At 39.2% G+C, this 26596-nt stretch overlaps 1 protein-coding gene across 15 annotated transcripts in view; it reads left to right on the top strand.

The window, feature by feature from the left end:
- Positions 1-26596, top strand: part of atp11a (ATPase phospholipid transporting 11A) — a 102145-nt gene that overhangs the window by 51510 nt on the left and 24039 nt on the right. For 11 of the 15 annotated variants that reach the window (XR_015924860.1, XR_015924857.1, XR_015924859.1 and 8 more), the window contains 18 exons: positions 427-624; positions 1497-1670; positions 2941-3110; positions 3966-4037; positions 4252-4325; positions 4882-4985; positions 5650-5831; positions 7266-7517; positions 9118-9292; positions 10883-10985; positions 11305-11450; positions 11909-11968; positions 12327-12454; positions 15745-15880; positions 16401-16424; positions 17775-17840; positions 18721-18824; positions 19635-19800. Coding sequence is in view for 10 of the 15 variants with exons in the window: in XM_088596843.1 (XP_088452969.1) it covers positions 427-624; positions 1497-1670; positions 2941-3110; positions 3966-4037; positions 4252-4325; positions 4882-4985; positions 5650-5831; positions 7266-7517; positions 9118-9292; positions 10883-10985; positions 11305-11450; positions 11909-11968; positions 12327-12454; positions 15745-15880; positions 16401-16424; positions 17775-17840; positions 18721-18824; positions 19635-19800 (2334 nt within the window). In the remaining 5 variants the exon portion in view is untranslated. Of the gene's footprint in view, positions 1-426; positions 625-1496; positions 1671-2940; positions 3111-3965; positions 4038-4251; positions 4326-4881; positions 4986-5649; positions 5832-7265; positions 7518-9117; positions 9293-10882; positions 10986-11304; positions 11451-11908; positions 11969-12326; positions 12455-15744; positions 15881-16400; positions 16425-17774; positions 17841-18720; positions 18825-19634; positions 19801-21660; positions 21750-25389; positions 25491-26596 lie in introns of all 15 variants that reach the window. The other 4 variants (XM_088596903.1, XM_088596892.1, XM_088596914.1 and 1 more) reach the window with 4 other exon arrangements.

Raw genomic sequence — 26596 nt, forward strand, 5'->3', positions numbered from 1 at the left:
CAGTTTAATCCCTGCCGGTATCTGTTGAATATAAAATGAAACTTTGCCCAAATATGAGTATACTGTATGCCCCTTGCTACTGTGAAAGTTTTTCTTCTAATATTATACAGCTTGATGTTCTGCACTTTTTGTTTTGGATTTGAGGAGCTTCTTGCTGAAGTAACTGGACTATACTGTAAGATTGAGAAATGTATGCGTTTTCCCTGTAAATGAAAGCTGTATTCTGTTCTAAAATTCCAAAGAAAGAGTGATGAGATGTTTTTAGACATTATAACCCATTGAATTGCATTACAAATAAAACTGTGAGCTGGATCAGGCATAAACACCTGAACCTTGTTTTCTTACAGGTTTTACAAGATGAGGGGTGCTTTACTGTGGAATTAATTCTCGCTTGAAGTCCCTCTTTCTGGTTATTTTGGGTTACAGTTTCTGAGAGCTTTCACGGATTTCCTGGCCTTCATGGTTCTCTTCAACTACATCATCCCAGTGTCCATGTACGTCACGGTGGAGATGCAGAAGTTCCTGGGCTCCTATTTCATCTCCTGGGATGAGGAGATGTTTGACGATGAACTAGGGGAAGGCGCACTGGTCAACACCTCGGATCTCAACGAAGAACTGGGGCAGGTGGGACAATGAAAAGCAGAGTTGCTCTATGCGTTAGTGAAAACAGCTGTGTATTTAAGCTGCTGATCTTCGTGGAACTCCTTGAAAATACTTGAGCACACATGCCTGGGATTTCTTTCAGATTTTAGTACCTTACATTTTGGACCACGTGTTTCTACACTCAAGAACACCTTGAAGTATCCAAAATGCATGAGATTTCTCGATTCTCAGTGCCCCCTTACTGCTGCGAGTTAAACGGCAATCAACTAACGTTTTACTGTTAACATCACATCCGTCTCTGCTTCCAGTTTCGGATTTTCATGTCAGCCCCTATTGGTTCACAACCAGGCAAATGGAGCAGAAAGATCTTTCACAAAAATGTTGGATCTTATAACTGGATTTAATAAGACAGTCTACAGAATAATAAGACAGTACTTGATCTCAGTGATCCAGCACAAAGGGACCCCTGCACATATCAGTAGTGGGGCGATGGAGACGCGGTCCTGCGAAGCTGCATGAGTTATGTATGAATGTCGGGAAGAAGCACCAGCCTCTGCTGCAAATCGCAGTTCTGACATTCTGTAACATGCAAAGGCACCACTAGTAGCAGCTCTGTATTCTGCGACGCAGTTCCATTGAACTGCTATAAAGGGCGATATAAGCCTAATATTGGAGAAGCTGACACCCACAGTATCAGGTTATGCATGGTGCTGTGTATAGTACAAAGAATTAATGACGGTGCATTTTTGTGAATGAAAAATCTTTATGGAGGGTAGAATTTTCCTTTTTAATTTTTTTTAAATCCTTTTTACAGGAGCAGTTATTTCTGTTGTTTAGGAGTAGTTTAGTTGGTATTTTATGTAGATGGGCAAGTAGTATGTTTTCTTTTTCAGGTGGAATATGTCTTTACGGACAAAACGGGAACACTGACGGAAAACAACATGGAGTTTATCGAGTGCTGTGTCGACGGTCACGTGTACATCCCTCATGCGATTTGTAATGGTCAGATTCTGCCTGGCACTTCTGGTATTGACATGATTGATTCCTCTCCAGGAGCGGGTGGGAAGGTAAGTGATCCTACAGCCTGGATCACTAGCAAACGCTTCTCTTATCTACAGAAAAGCATTTGTCTGATCGCACTGTGGACATCCTAATGCAACAACAAGCTTACAACATGAGGTGCAGAAGTTGGGTTATTACTTTCACTGTCCTCGTGTTTTCTGTTTAGGTGTGTGAGACAGGTGTAGGATCACTGATTGGCAGATTGACGCTTTATTTACAGTGTGAGGAAGAGCAAAAAAAACAAAACAAAAGCCTACGCTATCCTTAGATCCTCTAGTACGACTTCTTTGTGATTTGTCTCTTTAAACTTAACCTGGCAGATTAGCTGCTTATCCCCTCTGGACCCCTTCCGAAACTCATGTGTCCACAAAAAAATTCCACCATGTGCTCGCTTGGTCAGCCAGTTGGATGCTTTCCGTGTTAGGCCAGCTACCAGGTATATTTCCTTCTAGACTAAGGAAGAAATTAAAACCCTTTGTGCCCCCCGCCATCCAAAAAGAAGGAAGGCTTCTGTAAGATTTTGCAGACATCTGTGAAACCCATCTTGGCTTGGAGGCCAAAGTTATCCTTAAACGAATGAAGCACAGTCAGATTTGATACAGTCGGAAGCAAAAGTGCTTAGCATTTTTTGCTGAACACTCATACTCCTAATCTCCTCATTGGAACATGTTGATGGGGAAGTAAATCCTAATGGGTATACAGTCCATTACTGAAGTTGCTTGCAACAGGATTTTAGGCTTCATCAGCCCATAACAGCTCTGCTTGCCCTGCTGTCTCCCAGAATGATCTGGGGATGAAGCTGTACACGCAGCACACCGTTTACCTTGTCTGCAGTCACGTCTGATCTGCTGCTTCTCGAGATGTAGCGCAAGAAGTTGTTTTCCGTGTGAATCCGGAGACTTGAAATTAAAATGTGCTTTACAGGTGTGCTTCCCCTATCACACAACTTTACAGCTGATCATCATATATCAGGTGCAGTGAAACAGTATCAGAAAACACGCGTTTCAGGTGCAATCTGGGATGTTTTCCACCTGTACTTTGATGTTTTTTTTTTGCTTTGTATGAGCACTGTTTTTTAGGGTGACTTTTATTTTCTGTTCACTTGCCCAAGTAATTGCAGGATGGTTGGTTGAGTTCATTTCTACCACGCTTTCTTTCCCAGAGAGCATTTTTCTGTTGCGTTTTAAACTGGTTTTAGATGTATATTTTAAGTCAGAGGGTACGACCCCCTCAGTAAGTACCTGACATGCTTTCCCTGTGCCCTCTTTCCCACAGGACCGCGAGGAGCTGTTCTTCCGAGCCCTGTGCCTCTGTCACACGGTGCAGGTGAAGGAAGAGGAGACGGTGGATGGGATAAAGAAGGGCCTCCAGCAGAGTAGCAGGTCCTCCTCTGTCTACATCTCTTCGTCACCCGATGAAGTGGCACTGGTGGAAGGCATGAAGAGGTAGTCCTAGCACAAGAGCTTGCACTAACCAGACATGGGAGCTGCAAGTGTCAAAATGTGCACTCCACCAACTTGCTTGTTTCTTTTGACCACAGACTGAAATCTAAAATATATATTTCAATATAATTTATGAAGTTAGTCTTTTTTTTTTATTCTGCCAGCTGTGATGAAAATATCTGTGTTTGCTCAGGTGGTCCTGAGCAAATCCACAGAGTGGTGACCTACATTATCAGCATCCTCCAGCTAAAAACTCTATTAATAATGCCAATCTGCAGCATGGTTTAATTTAATGCATTTTAAAACACAAATATCAATGTCTTGATCTACGGGATAGGGCATTCTCAATCAAGTGTGCTCCATTTTTGTATTGTATGTGCTCATAATATTAGCCAACATTATGAAGAGGAATAATTCAGTTAAAGACATCATTAGTGTTCTTTAAAATGCTTTTATATGGATAAACATCAGGATAATAACAGGATAGTAATTGTGTTTTGTAGCTTGTTATGCACAGATTATTATACTAAGTTCTTATTATAAAGGTGCTGCTGTTTTGTCATGAGCGTATCTTAATTGATGTCAATTGGGGAGTTCTAATGCCAGATAAAAAGAGCAAATCCTGACCAATTAAGTGAGACCAGGCTCTTGATTGTCAGGAGATTGGCAAGCCTTTCCTGATTACGGTTAGCACTGCATGTATAGTGTCTTATTCTTGCCACTGCTATACTTTTACTGAAAGACTGCTGACTACTGTGTTTTTCATTCCAGTGTCATGCATTTAGCACGTTTCAAAACCGTTTCATCTGTCATTAACTGTATTATCCTTGTAATTATTGTGTTCTCTTCCACTTTCAGACTAGGCTTTACCTACTTGAGGCTGAAGGACAGCTTTATGGAAATTCTAAACAGAGATGATGAAATAGAAAGGCAAGTGAACAGTTCAAATGTCTTGTTTTAAGCTACTATCTTTCTATCCATTTGACCATCTGTATCTGTTTGTCTATCCATGTCATAGTTTGGGCGAAAACTCTTTTAGTAGTGAAGATTGAGCAAGGAGACTAAGGCGGGTCACGCAAGCTCTGTGCTGCTGTGTTGTGAAAGTCTAATCCTAAAGCTCAAACCAACAATCTTTTTTTTTCAGGTTTGAATTACTGGAAGTGCTGAACTTTGATTCTGTTCGAAGGCGAATGAGTGTTATTGTTAGGTCCAGCACAGGTATTTCATCTAGTTCTTCAAATGTACTTGAGAAGTTAATATTAAGAACCTAAAGATGATTTCTAGTCACATGATGATGGTTGGTTTTTAATCTCACTGACTGGTCTTACCAAGAGCCATCACTTGTTCTCTGCTTTGTAATGCATTAACAGACAGTTTTTGTTGGGGAAAACATCTTGTTGGACTAAGGAAATTTTTAAAATTTTGGTTTGATTTTAGTTTTTGCGCATTTATTTCATAGTGTTGATATAAACAGTAGCAGATCACTGAAGTATTTTTACTTGGTATATTTACCAAGATTTACCAGAGATTTCTTTCCGGATCTATGTCATTGTGTAAATGTATTACTTTATTATGGAGTGTCTTAAAGCCCTATTTAGTTTTTTTTTGTGGTGAAACATTAAGCATTAGCCTCCAAATTTCTTGTATCTTTAGCAAAAAGAAATATTTACAGTAACGTTTTTTATGATATCCCAACGGATCTTAACAGTAAAATACTACAGGTAATTTTAAATGGAAAATGTAATCCAGATTTTCTTTTTATTCTTTATTGTAGGAGAATATTATCTGTTCTGTAAAGGTGCAGATTCCTCAGTATTTCCCAGAGTCATCTCAGGCAAAGTGGAGCAAGTCAAAGCAAGAGTAGAGCACAATGCAGTGGTAAGATAAAAGTCTGATTTTATGACAGGATGTTAAGGATATCAAGTATTCTTTAACAATCTTGAATATCAACCAAGTGAACCTTGTGAACCGTTAAATAATTCTCACTCGATTGTGGCTTTTGAAAGATTTTACAGTGTCCGCTGCTTTTCTATATTAGTACTGTATTTGTTAAGTGTGAGGGTGGCCTACAGCAAAAGGTATAAATCATCCCAATCAAGAGATGAAGAATTGCCATTTGGAATTATCTTTCATTGTGAGTTGCAGTTTCATGGTTTGTTTCTGCCATTGTTTGAGTTGGACTCGAAAAAAAGAGTCATTGTTCCTGTCTGGAACAGTGGCGTAACAAGGATAATTTGTAGTAGTTGGGGAGCCAGCATTATCTTTCCTTAAATTTGCTTGTTAATGGAATAGTTCTTAATTAAGGGATGAATTTGGATTTGGTACTGTAACGTAAAAACACAAGTTATAAGGCTACAGAGAAACAAAGGCTTTTTAAATTGCCTTAACTTTCTGCATTTTTAGAAGCAGTTATTCACACAGTCATGCCTTCTTAAACCGGTGCGTTAGTAGTGCTTGTTGTTCTGTGTGCTGCACCTTGACTTCATGTGTAGCTGATGAAGGAAGTGTCTAGAACGCTTTTGCTCTTGGTTTTTGGTTGCAGGAAGGCTTGCGAACACTCTGTGTGGCCTACAAGGTGCTCTCACAGGAAGAATTTGAAGAAGTGTGCAAAAAACTTAACAATGCTAAACTGGCTCTGCAAGACCGGGATAAGAAGCTCGCTGAGGCCTACGATGTCATTGAACGCGATTTCATTCTGCTGGGAGCAACAGCAGTGGAGGACAGGTACGTTAAAGGAAGAAAGAAAAGGTTTCTACTTGACGTTCTGTATTGCATGTGTAGCTCCTGTTCCAGTTTCACCTTTTTATAGCATTTCACATAAATGTAGAGGTTTCAATTTCACTCGCTGACAAAGATAGTTATTTTTACCACGCTTGACTGAGAACTTGCTAGACAAATGCTACTGTTTTAGTGAAGTGATTTAGATTTCTAAAATTTCTCCATAATTTTGGAGTAATCCTTGGTGTTGGTCACTTTGGATTATGCATTCACGTGCTGCTCACTGTCATGTTGTTCATATTACTGTGCCACTGGAATCCACTGCAATACCAAGTTTGTCTAAAGTGGTGAATGGCCTAATCATCTCTGAAGATGCACATCAGTGGATTAGCTACATATGAACCGTTATCTACAAACACAGAGATATCGTATGTGTTCACCTGCTATGCTGTTCTTTTATCTCTTCTGTACCAGGATTAAAGATCCTATTATGAGTACCAGAGTCTTACCCACCACAGGCTGTTATTCCCACAGTGTCAATAAATAGACAGCCTAATGGAATTTGCACTAATTTTCCAACTCAAATCCCTGCTTTTAATTTTAGTTCTGTGCCAGTAATTAAGTTTAAATGCATACAAAATCAATAACTTGCCCCAATTCAGTGCTGTTCCTGTCAGTTAATAACTAGCTAAAGTACTTACAAGACCCATTGTATTGATTAAGGAAGTGTCCGGCCGCTGTTAATGATCTAATAGAGTAAACCCTGACATTTTAAAATGAATCTCATTTATACCATGTTCAATTGCTTTTAAGGTTGTGAATAATTGTACTGAGAATGACCTTTATAGCATAGCATATTAAGATAGAGAAATTTAAAGGCGAGTTTATTGTTAAACTGTAAAAGGATGTTTATGGAGATGAATTTTTTTGGGGTAAACTATTAATGACACCTAAGTAACTGTATGTAGGGAATCTGGTAGATTTCTAAAATGCTGAGATGGAGTTTTGCATGGATTAATTCAAAATGAGCTTGACCTCAGAAATGAATGGCTGTTTCAGAGGCAATGAGACCAGGAATCAACAACACAGAGAGCAAGAGGTTTTGTTCTACTTTGGCGGACATTACATAGCACCTCTCTTTTAAATGTTTCCTTGTGTACCTACATTATGTGTTTTTTCTCCTGCACATAAAATAGGGATTTCATACAAATCAAGAAATCTGACAAGATGGAAATAACATCCGTTTGTTGTCTTCACACTCTTAAACAGCGGGGAAGGCAGTTTATTTTGAAAATTGTGTACATTCAAGAGTAGGAAGGATTTTTGAGACGCTCATTATTAACTTTCTCACTATGTCAATACAAGATACAAGTAAATAGCATATTACTCTACAGTATGTTGTTGTCCCATTTCACTTGACTTATTGTTATTATTTTTCAGGCTTCAGGACAAAGCCGCCGACACTATTGAGTCCTTGCACAAAGCAGGAATGAAAGTGTGGGTCTTAACGGGGGACAAAATGGAGACCGCAGCTGCTACCTGCTACGCCAGCAAGCTCTTCAGGAGGAGCACCCAGATCCTGGAGCTCACCACCAAGCGGACAGAGGAGCAGAGCTTGCATGACGTCCTCTTTGACCTCAGCAAGACCGTCCTGCGAAACCATGGGAGCCTCACCAGGGACACATTCTCAGGGTCTCTGTCCTTGCTCCTTGTCCTTTCTCCTTCCTCCAGTTCATTCCAAGTCCCATCCCTTTTATTCCATGGCTTGTATCTGGCAATTGAATTTGAATAAACCTCTGGATGTTTTTTGGGGGGCACTTTCCCAAGCACTGGTCTGTTTAACACTTTAGTGGGCTGCTTGGTTTTATCTTGAATGAGCTCGCCACTCGTAGTTGTCCAGAGAATGAAATCCTCTGACGTTATTGATTGTGTGATGCCTGAGCGGATTTTGTTGTTTTTCTTTCCTTGAAAGGGGCGGGGGTGTGTTTGTACTGTGTAAGCGTTTCCCAGGGTTTAGAGAAGGGGCTAATTCCATACATCTATTTTCCAGCCGCATTATCCAATACAGGGTTGTGGGGGTGCTGGAGCCTATCCCAGCATGCAATACACCCTGCATGGCACACCAGTCCATTGCATAGCAGAGAGTCACAGACGCATGCGCTCACACCAGGGCCAATTTTCCCAGAAACCAATTGACCTCCCAGTATGCTTTTGAGCCGTGGGAAGAAACCGGAGTATCCAGAGGACGCCCACATGAACGTGGGGAGAATATACAAGTTCCATGCAGAGAGCACCTTAAGAATCGAACCCAGGGCACCAGTGCAGCGAGGCAGCAGTGCCAACCACTGTGCCACCGTGCCACCCGGGAAGGGGTTAATAATTTTTTCTGATTATCACATTTCTAAATGAAATTGTGAAGGGGAGAAAACTACTATGCATAGAGCGACATACTGTTTATAAGTCAACCACGGGGGAATCCAGATAAAATCTAGAATGCAGTAAAATCCCAAATTTCTGTCGTGCTATTTTGTCAGAATTAGTTTTTTCCAGAGTGAGAGTGATAGCATTGTAAAGTCTTATTCATGCCCTGGGGCAGGATGCAGTCTTGAAGTGTGTGAATTCACTTGAACGCACACATCTCCGTTCAGTAATCAGCACTTATTTTCCATGGCCTCCAAAATACAGTCTCTAAATTTGATGTTATTATTCGCCACAAAAAAAGTGGAAGTATTTTGTCATGTGGATGCAGATGAAATGGAAAGCAAAGTCATTAGAGAATATGGCACTACTTTGTACCGCTCAAAGGCTAAGAAGGAGCAAATAATGACCATATCCCTGCTCTCTGTTCTCTCTTGGTCATGAACGAATATGTCACCTACTGTATACACATTTATTTTATGTGATTGTGGCAGTCAGGAGCATTGGTCCTGTAGGTTACATTTGTTCATGAAGGAAAAACACAATGATTTATTTTAAAGTGTCATCTTTTTGTGTACTTTGCAATAATTCTATGAGTGAACTGTACAGCAGGAAAGTTCCTTTTACTGAATGAACTTGACCTCCACCCATTTTGTAAATGTGGAGTTTTACTGGAAGTCAAGCTATTATTTAGGAATTGGTGGAATTGTATCTTTTCTGTATTTGAAGTGACACTGTGGTATTAACTGTAACGTGAGCAGTCGGTACCAAGTTGTGGAGTAGGTCTTCCCCTTCCAGGTTTCACCTCTTATGCATGCGTTTTATCTTGCCTGTGTTTTGCTGTTAACCTGTGATATTATTTCCCTGGCTCCAGGCTTTCCCAGGAAATTCAAGATTATGGTTTGATCATCGATGGAGCCACCCTGTCTTCGGTCATGAAGCCAGCGGAGGACGGCAGCTCGGGCAATTACAGAGAGATCTTCCTGGAGATCTGCAGGAACTGCAGTGCTGTGCTGTGCTGCCGCATGGCTCCATTACAGAAGGCCCAGGTCCCTCATCGCCGACTCTACTACACTCTGAACACATTGGTTCACAGTCCGTTATGAGCAACCATGGGGTTCTCGGCAAAGCAAAGCAGATTTCGCTCCGCTCTGAGCATTTGTTAGTTAATAGACTACTTCATTAGTATTAATGAAAGGGGCAGTGTTGTGACTACTCTGAAATGGATTGAGGGGTCAACATTTTGAAAATCTCTTGTTTGATGCTGATATAAATTGACAACTAGTCACTTGGATTGGTAAATGTGATGGATTAGCTACCACAACACTTCATATTGGCTGCTCGTGCACATTTTACCTTTAGTGCTCGCATTTTTGAAGACTGCTTATAATTTGATTTTAGGGTTGCTTAAGCTTGTTTTCTTCTCCCATTAACTTAAGCTGTATTAAGTGCAAGCTGTTATCACGCATTCTGCACAGCGGTGTGTATTGACAGATCAGTTTTTGCTAGATTGTCTCCACTTTGTAATAGTGGATAAAGGATTTTATCACTCATCTGATGGGGGTATATGTTTTTTGGGGGATATTTTGATTGTATTTGAGGTATTTTACTTATTTAATGCACCTAAGTGAGGGTCACTCAGCCTTTGCTCCTGAGGATTAAGGAATGCATTACTGAGTGTTTTGTTTCTTTTAAGAGCCCTCTCCCCGTTCATTGCCCTTGATACTTCCTGTCACAGAAATGCGGTCTAGCGAACTTTGACGAGCTATTTTTGCCATCTCTGATGTGGTACTGTCAGAATCCTTTACTCAGAGTTTACCACTTTATTTTGTGTTACTGCTGCTGCTGCTCCCTGTCTGATACAGGGCTGATGGGAAGGGAAGTGGGTAGAGGCTGCAGAATCTTTTGGACAGCCTTCAGGGCGTCAAGTTCTGTCATGTGGATGAATCAGATGAAGTTCACTTTCCCCCATACTGTTAAGAATGGTGGTGGTGTTGGCATTCTGTGCTTCGAGAGGGCAGTGTAGGGGACTGCAGAAAATCATGTCTTTTACAACAGACTCTAATTGGACATGCCTTGGAGTCGTTAAAGCCAAGTTGAACCAAAGTGGTTGATGCTTTTGGATAGGGAGTCTGCAGCCATTAATTATGAGCTCATTACCACAGCTCAGGAAAAATTGAAATGTTCTTGCTCATGACATTTGCATGGATTGTGGTAGTTGTTTGCGTTATATTTTTTAAGTTACAATGATTTTAGCTTTCTTTTAGTGTGTCTATTCTAATACCATTAATGACCAATTGGGGGTTTTAATGTCAGACATAACCTGAATTTATCTTAAGGCTTTAAGGAATAGTTATACAGTTGCATCTAATTACAACTGCAAAAGTGATTTACTATATATACACCTTCCTATCAATTGTGTGAAACATCATCCTGGTCAAAAATGCTCATCAGTCTTAAGCACATTTCTGCTTAGAATAGTTAAGACACAAAGTTAATAATTTGCTCAAACATTGAAAAAGTGTTTTGGTGGCAAACTATTTTGTAGCGAAGCTGTCCCATGACGCAACACGCGATAAAACAAGTTGTACATCATGTTGTTCTTGAAAACGAATCTCAAAAGATGTTTATCGTTACAGATTGTAAAACTGATCAAAGCATCCAAGGAGCACCCCATCACTTTAGCAATTGGGGATGGAGCCAATGATGTTAGCATGATCTTAGAGGCACATGTTGGGATTGGTAAGTTACTCTCTGGGATTCAGAAGGTTATCTTGGTGTAGGTACAGTACATCACCTTTGCTCCCTTTCTCTTTATTGTTTCTGTTCATTATTACTTTTTTCTTTCCTTCTTAATATCTGAAAATTTGGGACATACCTGAAAGAAACAACTGTTGGCTGTCACATAAATGCAGTGCTACTGGATATTGAGTCATAATATGCTCTTCCTTTTCCTTACATAGTTGTCTGCACTTCAGAAACCAAACCACTGTTCTACATTGTCCATTCAGTGTACAAGTGGAAAGCGGTCATGTGTTTTGACAATGAGTTTGTCTTTCAGGAATCATGGGAAAAGAAGGCCGTCAAGCTGCACGGAACAGTGACTATGCAATTCCGAAGTTCAAGCATTTGAAAAAGATGCTACTGGTGCATGGACATTATTATTACATAAGGATAGCAGAGCTTGTGCAATACTTCTTTTACAAGGTGCGTGACCACTACTCTAGTGCTCTGGTGCCATACATTTATGTTGTGTGAAAAGGTAAAAAACAGTCCTTTCAGTAAGGAGCGAAAAAAGAAAATATAGACAACGGTAACAAAGCCAATCACTTCCTCCAGGTTTCATATTTTTTTCTGAACCATAAAAGCTACTTTTCTTTACCCAAAAAGCCACATTATTCCAGTCAAAACACAGAACACCTGTCAGGCTTGAACACTGTGATAAATGGACAGTTGCGTCAATTGCAATATCTGCACAGGTTAATTAGAACAGTTGTCAAGGGAACACAAAGGAGGGCCGTGAAGCTCCACGTGGCACAAGAATGCATTATGAATCAAAGGCAGTCTTTGCTCACTAATTTGTAAGTGCTTATTGTAGCCTCTTTAAGTGTTTTTCTGTCTTGATCCATATGAATTTCTCATGTTTGGCTTTTTCCTTCCCATAGAATGTCTGCTTCATCTTTCCTCAATTTTTGTACCAGTTCTTCTGCGGATTTTCCCAGCAGGTTGGTATTCTGACAACCATTAAGATCATTTACAGTATATTATTTTCCCAAGTGCCCACACTGTCTGGTGTCCCTTAAGAAGGTAGTTCTGTACAAATGATCTATTTATACTTTTGTGGATTATGTGGCAAATACTGTATGACCACCTCCATTGTTAAGATAAAGGGATCTTTGGTACAAATATGCACAAGTCACCTCTTTCATTGTCAGTACCCCATGGAATGAATTAATCTGATTTCGAATGTAAAATATTTGAAACGTGCAGCATGCTCTTTTTGCTTCTTGGTTTTCAAATTTGTTGTATTCTCCCTTATTTTCTCTAACCGTCTCTAATTGGGTTGTTTTTGTGTGTTTACAGCCATTGTATGATACAGCATATCTCACACTGTACAATATCAGCTTCACTTCTCTTCCTATACTGTTGTACAGTCTGATAGAGCAACATGTTAACATGGACATTCTGAAGAGAGACCCATCACTGTACAGGTAGGTTTGTCAGGAAAAATCCTTGCAGAAAGTATACTGTACAGTATGTACCTTAACTTGCAGTTGTCTGTTTTTTTCTCTTACATCTCAAATTCTATTTTGTGTTCGTACTTGTTCAGTGTTTTTCCATTTGTTTTAGATTATTATTTTTTTTATTATTTCACTGTTACTCCGCATACAAAATGCTCATTGAACAGAGCCTTAGTCAAGCATGAGAAAGAAGTCAGGATTTGTATTAGCCCTCCTCAGGTCCAGACCACAGGCAGGTCTTCTGCACGGTGTAATGCCAAGCATCCTATCTACGGTTTGATTTCAGACGGAGATGGCTTTTCAGGAACTGTTTTCATTGATAAAGAGTAAGCTTGGTAAAGTGGATTCTAAGCGGAAGCTATCAAGAACAGTACAGAAAGCAATCTGTAGATGATGAAAGATACTTGCTTTCCAGTGCTTGGTATGTTACGTAACCTTAACCACATGAAAACCCTCCAGATATATGCTGCATTTATCACCACATCGTGGGATAATGTATGTTTTCCATTATTTTTGAAAATATTAATGGGAGTTGCGTCGGTGAGCGGGCTGAAGGCACAACAGCTAAATCATTGTTTTTCTTCCTGCTTTCCTCCATGTAATGAACCTTTACTTATTGCTTATTTTGTAAACAGATGTTTCAAATAGTTAGTGTCAAATATAATTGTATATCATTTATTATTTCTTAGGTTGTTTGCCATTCATATTTATTGGTCCTACCTGATTGCCATTTTCAATCACCTGGACTGCTGCTAAAACCAAGGGAACATTTCAGAATTTAATTGTCATAACGGCTGATTTTATGAAGATTAAGTGGAAAGGGGTCACTTTCGCCTTGTATGTGTTTCCCAGGCAAGCCCTAGAGCAGAACGAGCTGTGAAATGGCAGTGGTTTTACAGATCGCTTGTCAAAAAATGTACATCAATTGGTGACTGTAATGAATGAGTCAAAACCAGATGGTTGTCTGCTTTGATAACCAAACAGATGGCTGTTGTCTTAACGATGGAAACCTATGCTTGTTGCTACCGTATTGCATCTCTGGCTAGAAATATCCTATATAGACCAATATATCGTTTGAAAGAGCTTAGTCGCTATGTTCAAACAAGCCCAGAGGCTCTGAGCACATACAGTATGTGCAATGCTGGAGTTGAAAACTAGTTTGCTGGCAGTTAGGGATGGTCTATTTGGATTTTGATGCAGAATTTTAATAAAACTTCAAAAACACAAAAGAGAAAGATTAGTTTATTTTAGTTTTAAACACTTTGTTGATAAATGCCAAAGTAATTATCATTGATATATACAGTATGTGTTTATTGTTATATTTACTTTATTACTGTGGCTTTGAATTGTGTTATGGAGGTTTGAAAGAAGCACTTGCTGAGGCAGCTGATTTTATAGGAGTGGTGTTTTTATTGCAGGGTGAACAGTCCTGAGGTCTTTCCACATTGGGAAAAGTCCTCTTTATTTCATGCTACATTTTTTTTATTCTGTATTTTGCTCTTTTGTGTACAGTCAGTAAAAGCCTACTGGTGCTGCAAATCTGATTTTGTTTCCAGCTTCTGTTAATGTTTTCAAAAGTAGTTGCTTCAAACAGTTATTTAGGTGGTGCTAGTATTACATTGATGGTCAAAGTCTCCATGTGAAATATCATGTGACTGTTATATATCTGTTTCTTACAGAGCTGCATATACAGTAGTGTCCCTGGGCTGCAGAAAAAGCACAGATTTCACAATTAGTGCATCTGCTACTTATATCTTTTTCTATGAATTGGAATCATCCTGATGCTGGATTCAGTTTTTTTTCCCCATGATGGCAAAACATTGGCCCTGTAACTGTTGCAGTTTGTATTACATTAAGTCATGAAGCAATGGCATTATTTGCTAGTCAGGTGCATTAAAAGAGCATTTATTTTTAAACGACTCACCAAAATGCCAGGGGCAAAGTCACGACCTGCGTGATTTTATCTGTATTTCCCAGCTGTTATTTATTCTGTTTTGTCCCGCATGCTATTTAACACATTGTAGAAGGAGGTTTTTTAATGTCATTTCTGGTTTTTTTTTTGTCTTTGTAGTCCTTAGCCGCAGTAGCGTACATAAACTGGGCTTTCTGTTTCCCCTTTGTGTAATTTCTTGTCTCTGGTACTGTGTTATAACTTCCACATTAAAGCTCTTTCACTCTCAAGGAGGATGAGTGCCAGGGAAACAGTGCCAAAGAACTAATGAGCATTGATGCTGAAGACACAAAATCTGACAAGCCACCTTTTTTCTGTTTTTTCTTTTTGGTCCTTTAACCTTCTGCTTTCTTGCTGAGGAAGCTGTTAACTCAACTTTCTACACAGCTTTCACCCAAGAGTTGGATCTTTGGTGAATTTGCACATTTTAGTTTGTTACCTGTCCTCCATTCCATTTCTTCCTCTAACATCAAGGACATGCCATGATCACCTACAAGACTTTTATTCCGTTGAATGAAATATGTGTGTGGTATTCGTCGACATACTGTACCTTTTACTTGAAAATCAAATTTAAAATGACTAGTAGCTTTCTGGTCCTAAAAGATGAGATAGGTTTGTGTTCTGTTTAATGTAGCTCCTTTAAATGCAGCTTGCATAATCCAGATATTGCCAGTTTGAATCTGGGCTAAATAATTATCCAGGATTCCCCAAGTGGTAATGGATAATTCAGGGCCTGCTTGTGATATCGCTGACAGCCACATCCCTGACCCTCCTGCAGGCTACAACGTTTGTCAATCAGTATGCTAATGAAACTGTTCTTGTGGTGTACAAATGTGGTTACTATTTGTCTTTGCTTGGATCATGCTCTTAGGGTTACAATGCTTTTTTAGGCACTTAATCAATCTCTTCTTATATGTGCTAGCCATAAAAAAAACAAAGTGTCTGAAAGGAACAAATGCTGCATACCACTCATATATGCCTAGCAAAGCACTACATCAGGCATTCCAGCATTCCTGGCATGCTATAATTTGGAAGAATTTACAAGTAAAGGGCACAGTCTTTTCTGAAGAGTAAGGAATGAGATCTCATACCGTATAATTCCAAGTTTCTGAGTTGATTATTTCTTCAGGTTCTGTTACTACAGTTAAAGTATAACTCTGAAAATACCAGGTCCGTTTGTGCACTGCCTTTTGTGCCACATTCATTGACTTCCATGGTTTTGTCCTGTAGAGTCTCATTGCCGTGATGGAGCTGTAGGCTGCCTGTTCTGTCAATTTCACTGGAACACTTTTCTCATCATTCTCCACAGGGACATTGCCAAGAACTCCCTCTTGCGTTGGCGGATATTTATTTACTGGACATTCCTTGGGGTCTTTGATGCAGTGGTATTTTTCTTTGGTGCTTATTTCCTGTTCGACAACACCACTTTTACAAGTAATGGACAGGTAAGTTAATTTTTTGGGAGGCTTGTATTTTTTTTTACATAGATGGGGTCATGGCCTGTTCACCTTAAATGTTTTGTCTCGTATACATGAGATGCATAAGAATACTGATGGCTGTTGTAAGATCAGTAGGACTGTTCTGTAAATCTTGAGTTATTCTCTTTGATATTAAATGACAACTTTTATACAGCGTTCTTCCTTAAATCTTACATCTCAAAACACATCAGTAGCCGTAGTAAAACCAGTACCTTAGCAGTGCAGCGTATTACTGCGTTGTTTATTAGCTGAAGAAAGCTAAACCAATTCAGGTGTATATAAAGTCACTGACGGGCCATTCATGTTCGTGTCTACTACACAAAAGCATGTCAAGTTGCAAACATCTTTCTTTATATTATTTACATCATTTTAACATTTTAATTGCTGTTTTTGGTCTGTTTTTTTGTTTTTAACATCTTAATTTCTTTACTTTTTTGTCTTGGTTTTTTTTTTCCTTCGCATCTTTTGCTTCTCTTCCTTTCCTCAGCTAATGACTGCCAACACGCACATGGTAAGCCTGTCCCCTCTCGGTCTGTCATCCTGTTTTATTTCATCTCACTACTTCTCCTTCACTTTCCTTTCTGTGCGTAACTTCAGTAATCTGGCATTTTCGGCTTTTTCTGTACACATTCCACCAATTCCCCAGCTGATCTATATACTCCCCGTGTCTTCTCATTTCATTGTGTAGTGTATTTTAGGCCTGTATGTTGTCCTGTGTGTTCTATATGACAGTGGTTTACAGGTGTCTGGAATGAATATTTTGTATTCTGTACGAACATTTTATAGGCTACACTTGTGTAAATTAAGTTGTGAGTGGCTTTAATTGTACCTTTTAAGTCCAGTCATAAAGGTTAGTGATGTAGTGTTCTTCTTTCTAGCAGGTTCCTCATTGGTTTGTCATCCTTGGCTGATTGAAAAGTGAAGTCCTGCTAGGGTCCCAGTCCACATGGGTTTTCCTTGGAGTAGTAGATTAAGAGGCATTGATCCTGGGCACTCCATCACTGGAGGTGTCAAAGATGGACCCAATTTATAATGACATGAAATGCTGCTAAGCAGAGAGGCCCATTTCAGATGCATTCCTAAAGGCTTGAATCGGTGAAACCAAGCTGTGCTAGATTATTGTCCATTAAAGGCAACAGAAAGAGATAATGTTTGTAATAAACTTGCTTAATTCCTCATTATATCCATCACAATAAGCTTTGCTGCTACAATCCTGTAGTTTCAGAGGAATATGGTAGCTCGGACAGGTTAATGTGTCGATTGTTAATGTGGTCCTCATTCTGCAGTTCACGAGCTGTAACTATAAAAAGAGGTTAAAACATATGGGATGATGTACAGTATGTAAACAGTGTGGTGGCTCTGTGACTCAGGATCTGCGCCTGTGGCTGGAAGGTTGCCGGTTCGTATCCCGCGGCTGGCGGAGAATCCTACTCTATTGGGCCCCTGAGCAAGGCCCTTGACCCCAAGCTTCTCTCCCTGTCTGGTGTCTCATGGAGAGCAAGTTGGAGTATGTGAAAAGACAAATTCCTAATACAAGAAATTGTATATGGCCAATAAAGTGATCTCTTATCCCTGTATCCCAACTGCATTTACAGATTTTAAAAAACTAAAAAGGATACATCTGGTATGAAAGATTGCAGTTGGGTTAAGGGGGATTCTTAGAAAGAGCAGGTACAGTATGTACTAGTCTAGATTGGCATTTAGCCAGGGCAACTGTTTTAAAACCCCTACATAAAATGGCAAGGGATCTCTTTCCATGATACCCTGGCTAATTTCCATTCTGGGCCATGATTGATTTATGTAGATAAAAGGAAATGATGTCATGGTGTCTGATTATTGTTCATGTATTTCCTTTTATTAGATGTTTGGGAATTGGACCTTTGGGACTCTTGTGTTCACTGTTCTTGTGTTTACTGTCACACTAAAGGTAAGCAGTCTCAGCTTGTTTTCACATTTGTTTGCAGTGTTTTTAGCAGAGTCTCAAAAGAGGAGGATTAGTAAGCTCTATAGAAGGTACAAAGGAAAATCAAAAGGTTTTAGACAAAGTACAATAGGAGGCAAACACCTCACAGATCATATTTAATGTAGTGCAGATTATTACAGGCAGGTAACCAAAAAATATAGATTGGGGGGGAGTAAAATACCAATCTAAAAAAATCCACCAAGACCAGCTGTTTGTCGGTCCATCATTTTAATAAACAATGTGGGGAACAAGTAAACAACATTAGGGTATGGATTGTATAATTATTGTATAATTAAATAAAAATTAAACTGGAGGATGGTACGTTATATTAGTGCAATGCCTTGGTAAGGCATTAAAAAATGGTCAGATCATATTTAGAATATTGTGAATAGTTTTGGTCACAACATTACATGTTGCTCTGGAATTAGTTCAGGGAAGAACAACCAAATACATTCCCAAACTTACAAATGCCCTTGACTTATCAACTAAAGGACAAGTTAACCTTTATAGTCTTGAATACAATAAGTATTCTAATACTATATACTGTAAGTCAACCTAATGAAAAGTAACAACAGGAGGTACTATTTTACACAAAGTGTTGTGGGGTCTGGAGTCATTCACCCTAGTTTCTTTCAAGACACAGCTGTCTGGGATCCTTGGATCAATTAGCTACTGGCAACCAAAGGGGCTAGATGTGGCAGCATGAACTCATTTGTTACCTTTTTCTTCTTGTGTTTGTACATTTTTGGACATAAAATTTGTTTTTCTAAGTAACTGTTTGTTAGTTTACCAGTTTTTTTCCCCAATCGTAGTCAAATGCTAACTGAGTGGTTCTCTGTTGTAGCTTGCCCTGGATACACATTACTGGACCTGGATAAACCATTTTGTCATCTGGGGATCGCTGCTTTTCTATGTTATTTTCTCCCTGCTGTGGGGAGGTATCATTTGGTATGTAACATTCTAGTCGGATAAATTAGGCGAACTAAAAGAGGAGAGCTGCCCTTTGCTAATGGAATGGCGTGTGACCAAGGAGAGGTGTGATCACAAGTACAGAAATCTGATTTGAGCCATTTGCTGTGGAGATTAAGTAAGCGGCATGTGGCCGTAAGTGATAACATAAGTGAAGGATGTTCACTTGAGCACCAGTACATGTAGATCAGTAGCAGAGTTGTGATGCAGTTCACTTCAGCCCCCACACTCACCGGTTCCAGATGAGATGGAACCCAGCAGAGCTCGCCTGACTTGATTACCCGTTGAAGAGAACCGGCTCTTCTCCCAGGGTTTGTTAGTGTCGCCCCCTGTTAACCTTTAACAGTCGTTCCGTTTCATGAGTAGCAAAGGTATGACAGTATGAAGACGTTCACAGTCTCGATATGACGCCTGGGGTGCAGAAATGTGTTGCTATTCCACTTGAAATGAACTTCAAATGTAGCAATTTGCATATTTATAAATCTCTACAAAAAGCGCAGCAGAAGATAATGTGCACAGAATAATTGGTAATTGACAACTAATGAAAAAGCCGAGACCTAGGGAATGCCATTTAACTGTTCTGTTCAGATGCATCTTCCTAAAGTATCTGTAAGACTGCAGCACTGTTTCTATTTTGAAGTCCTTTCTACCTGCTACTGTTACATATAAGGCTTGTTTCAGAGTGTTTTCAGAGACAGTTAGTGTGTAACCCAAACAGGGTGTGAGATTTTCGAGTTGAGCTGCATTTTCTCGCCATAATGCTTTCTGTGTCTCCTGGATTACATGCAGGCCTTTCTTGAACTATCAGAGGATGTACTACGTGTTCATGCAGATGCTGTCTAGTGGTCCTGCTTGGCTGGGCATCATTTTGCTCATTACGGTCAGCCTTTTGCCAGATGTGGTTAAAAAGGTGATCTGCAGACAGCTCTGGCCCACCACGACAGAACGCATTCAGGTAAGAGCTCTGTCTGTTGAATGGCTTGTCCTCAAACAGAGCCAGATAGTCACGTTTATTAGGCTGAACTCAGTGTGTGTGTATAGCCTGATGCTAGAGGCTACACATACTAAATAGGAATATAAAACAAACCAAATCTAGGAAGGAAAGTTAATCAAAATGAAATCTTATCATGTAGCAACTTGACTACTAATGGAAGCATTGGTTTTATTTGGTTCTTTAAGACCATTGGTGCTCTTTAATAAATCGTTTGCACTTCTCTTTTGTGTGTCAGATTGTCCATTTTCAGAATTTCACAATTTGGGGTATCCGCAGAGTAGAATAGCATCATTATTTTCCAAAGTATGCATTTTAGGGAAAACCTTTTTCAATAGAGTAATGTGAATTATTTTTATTATTCACGTATATTGAGAAGCATAACCAATTGGTCTTTAGATTTCCATTAGCTCTGGATATATACCAGGTGCTCTTGAAGTAAGTAGCCTGTGTTATATGTGTGAATTCCCTTTATACTGATTGTCTGCTGTTCTTAATTTTGGATTTGCATGTTTTCTTCTTATGTGAGATACAGTAGTGTTTGTACAGAAGGTGTTTTAAAGAGTGAGGCAAGACTTGGTGGATTTTTGCGGGCCTGTGTGTCTCTGTGTGTAGAACCCATTCTGTCTCACTGTTTCCTCTAAGAATTATCTAATTATAAGAATTAAACTAAGAATTATCAACAATAATAGAATTTTTATACATTAGCAATACGTTCACCCAGACATACAGTATATGTGACATATTTTAGTGATATTCAAGTCACAAAACACGGAGAGATGAAAGTTTTGTTGATGATTGATTATGATAATGCGGCCACCACTGGCACAGTAAATGGTACCATGTGTCTGAATACAGTACCTTGAACATAAACCTTTAGAAAATGTGTATGCCTTAAGCAAACTCAGTCCAGTTCCTAGCCCTTCTGTTGCTTTACTGAGAGATAATGATGGGCCAGGACCAACAGGACCAACTCAGCATCTTTCTGACCCCCTGACTTTTTCAACACAACTTCCCAACCCTGTTCTCCCTTCAGAACAACCCAGTGAGAAACAGGTTCCTGCTTTCTCTCTGTGCTGAGACTTCAAATGTTAACACTGACCTGCATGGGACAACAAAAAATTGCCAGGACACTTTTAAAAGTTCTGCATCTACTATACATGTATAGTTTAAGCACACAATGTAAAATAAAGCATTCAGAATGCATGAAGGTTTGAAGTGTGAGGTGATAATGAAAAGAGCACCAGTCCTAGCAGTACAAACATGCAATGCACCAGTATTTTACAACAAAATAGTTTTTTTTTATTTTGCCAGAGACTTTCAGTGATGCATATACAGTGGGTTAACAGAACACAAGGATATCGGCCAAATACAATACAGTACACTTAATACCAAATGCAGATATGGCCCGTATTGTGCTGCATGCCAGACAGACAAGTCTGCCCATCTCTCCATATACAGTACTTGCCATCAGTAGTATATTTGGTTTATTGGATTGCAGGAGGCCTGTCAAATCTGCAAACTGATTTTCATCTCCGTTTATTTGGTTCTAGCAATAAAACCCAAAAGAGGTTAATAACATTATTTGAAACCTCTTCAGAAGAAATGCGTTCATGTGAAGAGATTTTTTTTTTACTGGCAATTTTTGAGGGTGATGAAATCTGTGCGTTTGACTGCCTGAGTCACTGTTAACTGGTTTTATTCCCTGTGTCTCTTCCTTCTTTCCTCGCTCCGTCTCTCCCTGCTGACCCCAATAAAACCTCTTGTTGCGTGTAAATAACCACTGGTCACGTGTGCCTCCTGCTGTGTCCCCGGGGGAAACAGACAAAGCGACAGTGCCTTTCTGTTGAGCAGTCCACCATCTTTATGCTTTCTCAGACTTCCAGCAGTATAAGTTTCTAATGGACCAGGAGGTGACTTTTCTACCTTTATGTATGGTGGCATGTTCTGACATCATGGAATACCACAGGGTGCTGTCAATCTGCGTCTTTAGTGTTAGAATTGGCATTTCATAGAGTAGAATAATCAAAGGATTCCCATATGTGTAATAATAACATATATTTAACACGTACTGTATACATAAAACATATAATTAATGTAATATGTAATGTAACAGGCTGATGTAGTTAAAATGACCATAGCAACATGAAACAAGTTCAAATATAGAGTAATCGGATATCTATTCTTCTGCCTTGTTTTATGTAGCTTTTACTGTCATCAGAAAAATTATATCTGCAGATAAAAGGATTGTTTTCACAGCTTTTTCCAATTTTCTTTAAATTTTCTTAGTGTTTGAATACTAAGGTAACTGTTTAAAAATGTAATTTTGAATTACCTTAGGTGTAGTAAGAGGTTTTTATTCTTATATTATCTTTGACTTATGATTACAGTCGACCTTTTTAGTAACTCTTACTAGGTAACAGTACTTATGTTGAATAGTGGGTTTGATAATCCATTTTGTCTCCTCCTAGTTCTTTTATTTATCACCATCTGTCAAAACTGTATACAGTCATATACTATTTACTTTATACCCCATAAAGTTTCTTTGCAAACTCTGCTTTACAAAACTGTGAATGGATTACACATACACATCCACCTACTACTGTCACTCAGTTTCAGTGTGTGAAAAAGATACTGCTTCTTCCATACCTTAAGTACAGTATTTGATTTTGATAGTTTAAGGTATCACTACCACAACTGGTAGTTGTAGTAATAATAAGAACTAGTTGTCAGAAGCATTGATGGTTCATAAAGAAGACAAGTGAAATATTTCACTCTTCTATACTGCATGGCTCTTCAGTGACTCAGATCAGAGTACCCTGTGGTTTCTTTGGAAAAAAAAAAGGTCTCTTTGTCTCTTCAAGTTCAGTGACATTGTGCTGCATGCTCTGTGCTGTAGTCTGCATCATATCCCAGAATAGTGTCTTCATACCAGGCCTGTATTAATAAAAAAAAACTTATACTCATTATACTTTTTCTGTGTCCCTGGCAAAACATTTATGATCAGGAAGCAGTTGTGGACTCGAAAATGAGTTTTGCTTTTAACAAGTGGTGTGTCTCAGAGAGCACAAGTGAGTGCCTCACATAAGGGATGACTAAATCCAGCTTGTAGCTCTGAGCAGGATGAATGACTTTAAAATAGCTGTCAGGTAATAACTAGCAAATCAACAAAAATGTTTTTTTCTCATGCTTAATGTGAAGCAGGTTTTTCAGGACCCAGTTGGTCACGTTGCCAGTGCCTTTTTTTAAAACTGCAAAGCTTGGAGTCTGACATGTTATTTCTACAGCTGATTAGCAAGAAAAAGCAATTCATTTGCCTACAATGTACATTTTGTTCCAAGCCTGATTGTACGAGACTTTTGAAAGTATCACTGCTACCATAAGTTTTATTAATTAAAGCCTGGTATGAAAAGTCACTCCTTGATATGATTTTATTTGAAAGTTATGGTTGTGTAATTTAATTTTATGAAGCGAGTTTAGAATTTTCAAAGTGTACAATAATAGCAGGTAAGTAGATTGCCAAAGAATTCAGTTTTCTTTTCTATTTTACATTTCTGTCCGAACTGGTAATGTATACTGTTTGTGTTCATTCTTCAATCTATAAAGCTTCGTCTTAAACGAAAGAAACTTGCCCACTCTATTTATTTTTTTTATTTTCAGTGTTCTGAAAGCATTTTTGCTTAGACTGGTTTCTGACATGAAACCTATCTGTTAGATCCAAACCACCCTCTGAAATTGAAAAAGTCTTCTGCGATGTGTCAGGAGATTAATCGAGGAAGCAGTTTTGTGCCATAATTTTAAATAAGGGGCATGGAGGACTTGTGGAAACTCCAATCTGTTCTTGCTGTATCGTACATTCCCCCTGTGTTTTTCAGATGTACTGTAGATGTAGGCACTGGTCTTGATGAATCCCTGTATTGACATGTATGAAAAAAGACCAAAGTTTAATGCCTCCGTTTGTCGTCATACTCTTCCAAAGAAGCTAAGGCTGATCATGCTCTGATTGTGCAGTGTGTCTGTATACATTTTCCTCTCACCAAGAGTACAAATCTCATTCATTTATAATCCAGTGGTCCCAGTGCAGACAAAAAAGTGGGTTCTTCTGCAGATGAAGCAGTCCACAGCAGAGCCATACTCACAGGAATGAATGTTTTAATCATGAACTTGAGTTAAGAATACTTTGATAGCCTGTACCTCAAGATGTGTCGAGTTCAAAGACGTGATCATCTCGTGAATTAAAAGAACAAGTGAATGTTAATTCCACACTGAAGAGTAGAAAGAAGAAATGCAGTGTTTTGGTGGTTGAGCTGTGAGGGAGTGAAAGAGAGAAAGGTAGCAGAGATAACAAAGGACAGAGCAGGTGAGAAAGTGTCAAATCGAAGGAGATATGGGGTAAGGGTGTGAAATTCTGTATATTAGTTGAGGAGTTTTAAAAAAAAAACAGTCTATCACTGAGGAGAAGTGAATGATGTTGGCTTCTGATGTTTATCCTTTAAACTAGATCAAGCCTTCCTTATTTTTTCCTGTGCTTTATATCCCTGCTACCTTCCTCTCTCTCCATCATGCCCGAAGAAAGTTCTAGAGCTGCAACATTTTCTTCTTTCTACTTTTCAGCATGAAATTAACCTTTTAATTGTTCCTTTACAGCCAGTGCACAGTGCTCCTTACTCAAGCTAAAAGTAAACCTTATGTAGTATTAATTTAGTTTTATTTGAGTGTGTAAGCCACATATTCCATCGTCTAACCTCCACCAATCATATCACAATCATATAGTATAGATGGACTGAGTTTCATAAAAGGTGTTCGAATGTGAGCTAACGATGGCAGGATCAAGTTCTTGTGGCCATCTAAAATAATATCATTAAATATGGTATTACTACATTAATCTGTATCCATCCTCCATGTCACTTCTACACAGTTTTGTGATTTTGGAGCAAAGTATGAACTAATGTAGTTTAATTTGTCTGAAGGCGTGTGTTTTGAGTGAGACTGAGAGAGGCTTATTTTTCCTCAAGCATCACTTCCTCTCTGGCTTTGACCACAGACAAAGGCTAAAGTGGACTAAGCCCTTGGGAGCTGAACTTAGAATCTCAGGAATGTTCTGCTTGAAATGCTTTTCTGCAGACCACAACATTCATTTAGGAATTCAGTGTCAAAACAAGGTTGTGTTAGCAAGTGACACCAGGCATGAGAATATTGCATTACAAGCTATGATATATATTTGTGGCCATAAGACCTTTACAGATATTTCAGCATACTGTGCCCTTATTATTACCTCTTATCTCATAATGTATCCCACATCATCAGCTTTTCATTCAAGTGATGCTTGTATTTTGTGTTCTCTGTGCTTTTTTGCATCTTCTGGAGAAGTAATGAGAACACCTTCATTTTAACCTTGTTCCCTTGCATATTGGATGCAGCATTGAAGCTGATTGGAAATCAAAGTAAAACTGTGATAATGGGGAGAGTGCAAAAAAACCCATTTAAAACTAATTTCCTGTCCTGATTGAAGAAACATTGTGGTCTCAGTGTTTTCCCCCCCGTCGTTTACAGAGGATTCGGGCAGATAAAACCTTTGAAAGAGTTCACACACACAGCGAGGATTCACTTCTTGAGGGATCCCCGTCAACGTCTGAGGCATAATTATCCCAATGGTAAACACTGGGGCTGCATTGCTCGTTTCGGATGGCTTGCTGTGCTGTATTGTGGGGCTGCAGTTATTCCTTTTCAAATATTCCCTTTTCCATCCAGAAGCATCTGTACTTTATAGCTCTGGTAACACATATACACACTTTCCTTTCAGGTAAGTAGCTTGGTAGGTTACCTTCCACATGTCTTCCTATCTGAGGTCTGCTCTTGGTTTCTGCACTGATCCGATGGCCGTATTTGAGAGGGTACAGCTCTTGGTGTGAGGAATTCTAACCCTTAGACAGGATTCAGTACGCCTGTCATTAACATTGACAAAATACGAAGTGAATTTTAATCCAAAGGCTGTTCATTTCCAGACAGATGGCTACTAAATGATTGAAAACTCAAATTTTGTAAGCACAAAATACACCATGTGAATGAAGTAAGTTTTGGGCATTTTTTGTTATGTTTTTGCATTTGACATCACGAGCTCTGTAAATCTCCGTCTAGTCTTAATGGAAGGTTTACAAATAATTACAGAGAAATGAATCGTATCAATCTCCAAGCACCAAGTGGATCTGCTGTGCCTCATTAACCTGTGAATCTGAATTTTGCTTCTGAAATAAATTAGTGGACCAGTTCAGCTTGCTTCTAAAATAAAATGGGATGTTTCACGTTTCAACACTATTTCAAACAAATTCTACCACTGCCCTCTAGTGTTGGAACTAACGTTGTACAAAACTTTTTTTTTTTGCCAGCTGCGTGCAGCTTTGTAATGCTTGATAATTGAATCTGGGATTTTCTGAATGAAATATATCGCTGAATGTTCCCAGCCCAAATGGATACATTTATGCAAGGCTTAAGACGGCGCCACGGCTGTTTTTGCTGAAGGATGCTGTCTAAAAGCTCACCCTTTCACCACTTAGTGTACTGTACATTGGATAAGCTTCAGATGCCCACTCGTCTGCCTAAGTCAACAGCCTAGTTCCTCATGGGGTCTGCTGTCCCCTGGCAACTGTGTTGTGAAAAGGCCAGCCTGACCGACAGCGCCCTCAGCCCATGAAGAGCTCCAGAACAACTGTCGGTGCTTCTCTTCTTGGAGTTAACTCCATAAAAACGACCCATGGTCTTG

Source organism: Lepisosteus platostomus, chromosome 2, assembly GCF_059453375.1.
Source record: "Lepisosteus platostomus isolate fLepPlt1 chromosome 2, fLepPlt1.hap1, whole genome shotgun sequence".
Taxonomy (NCBI): Eukaryota; Metazoa; Chordata; class Actinopteri; order Semionotiformes; family Lepisosteidae; genus Lepisosteus; species Lepisosteus platostomus.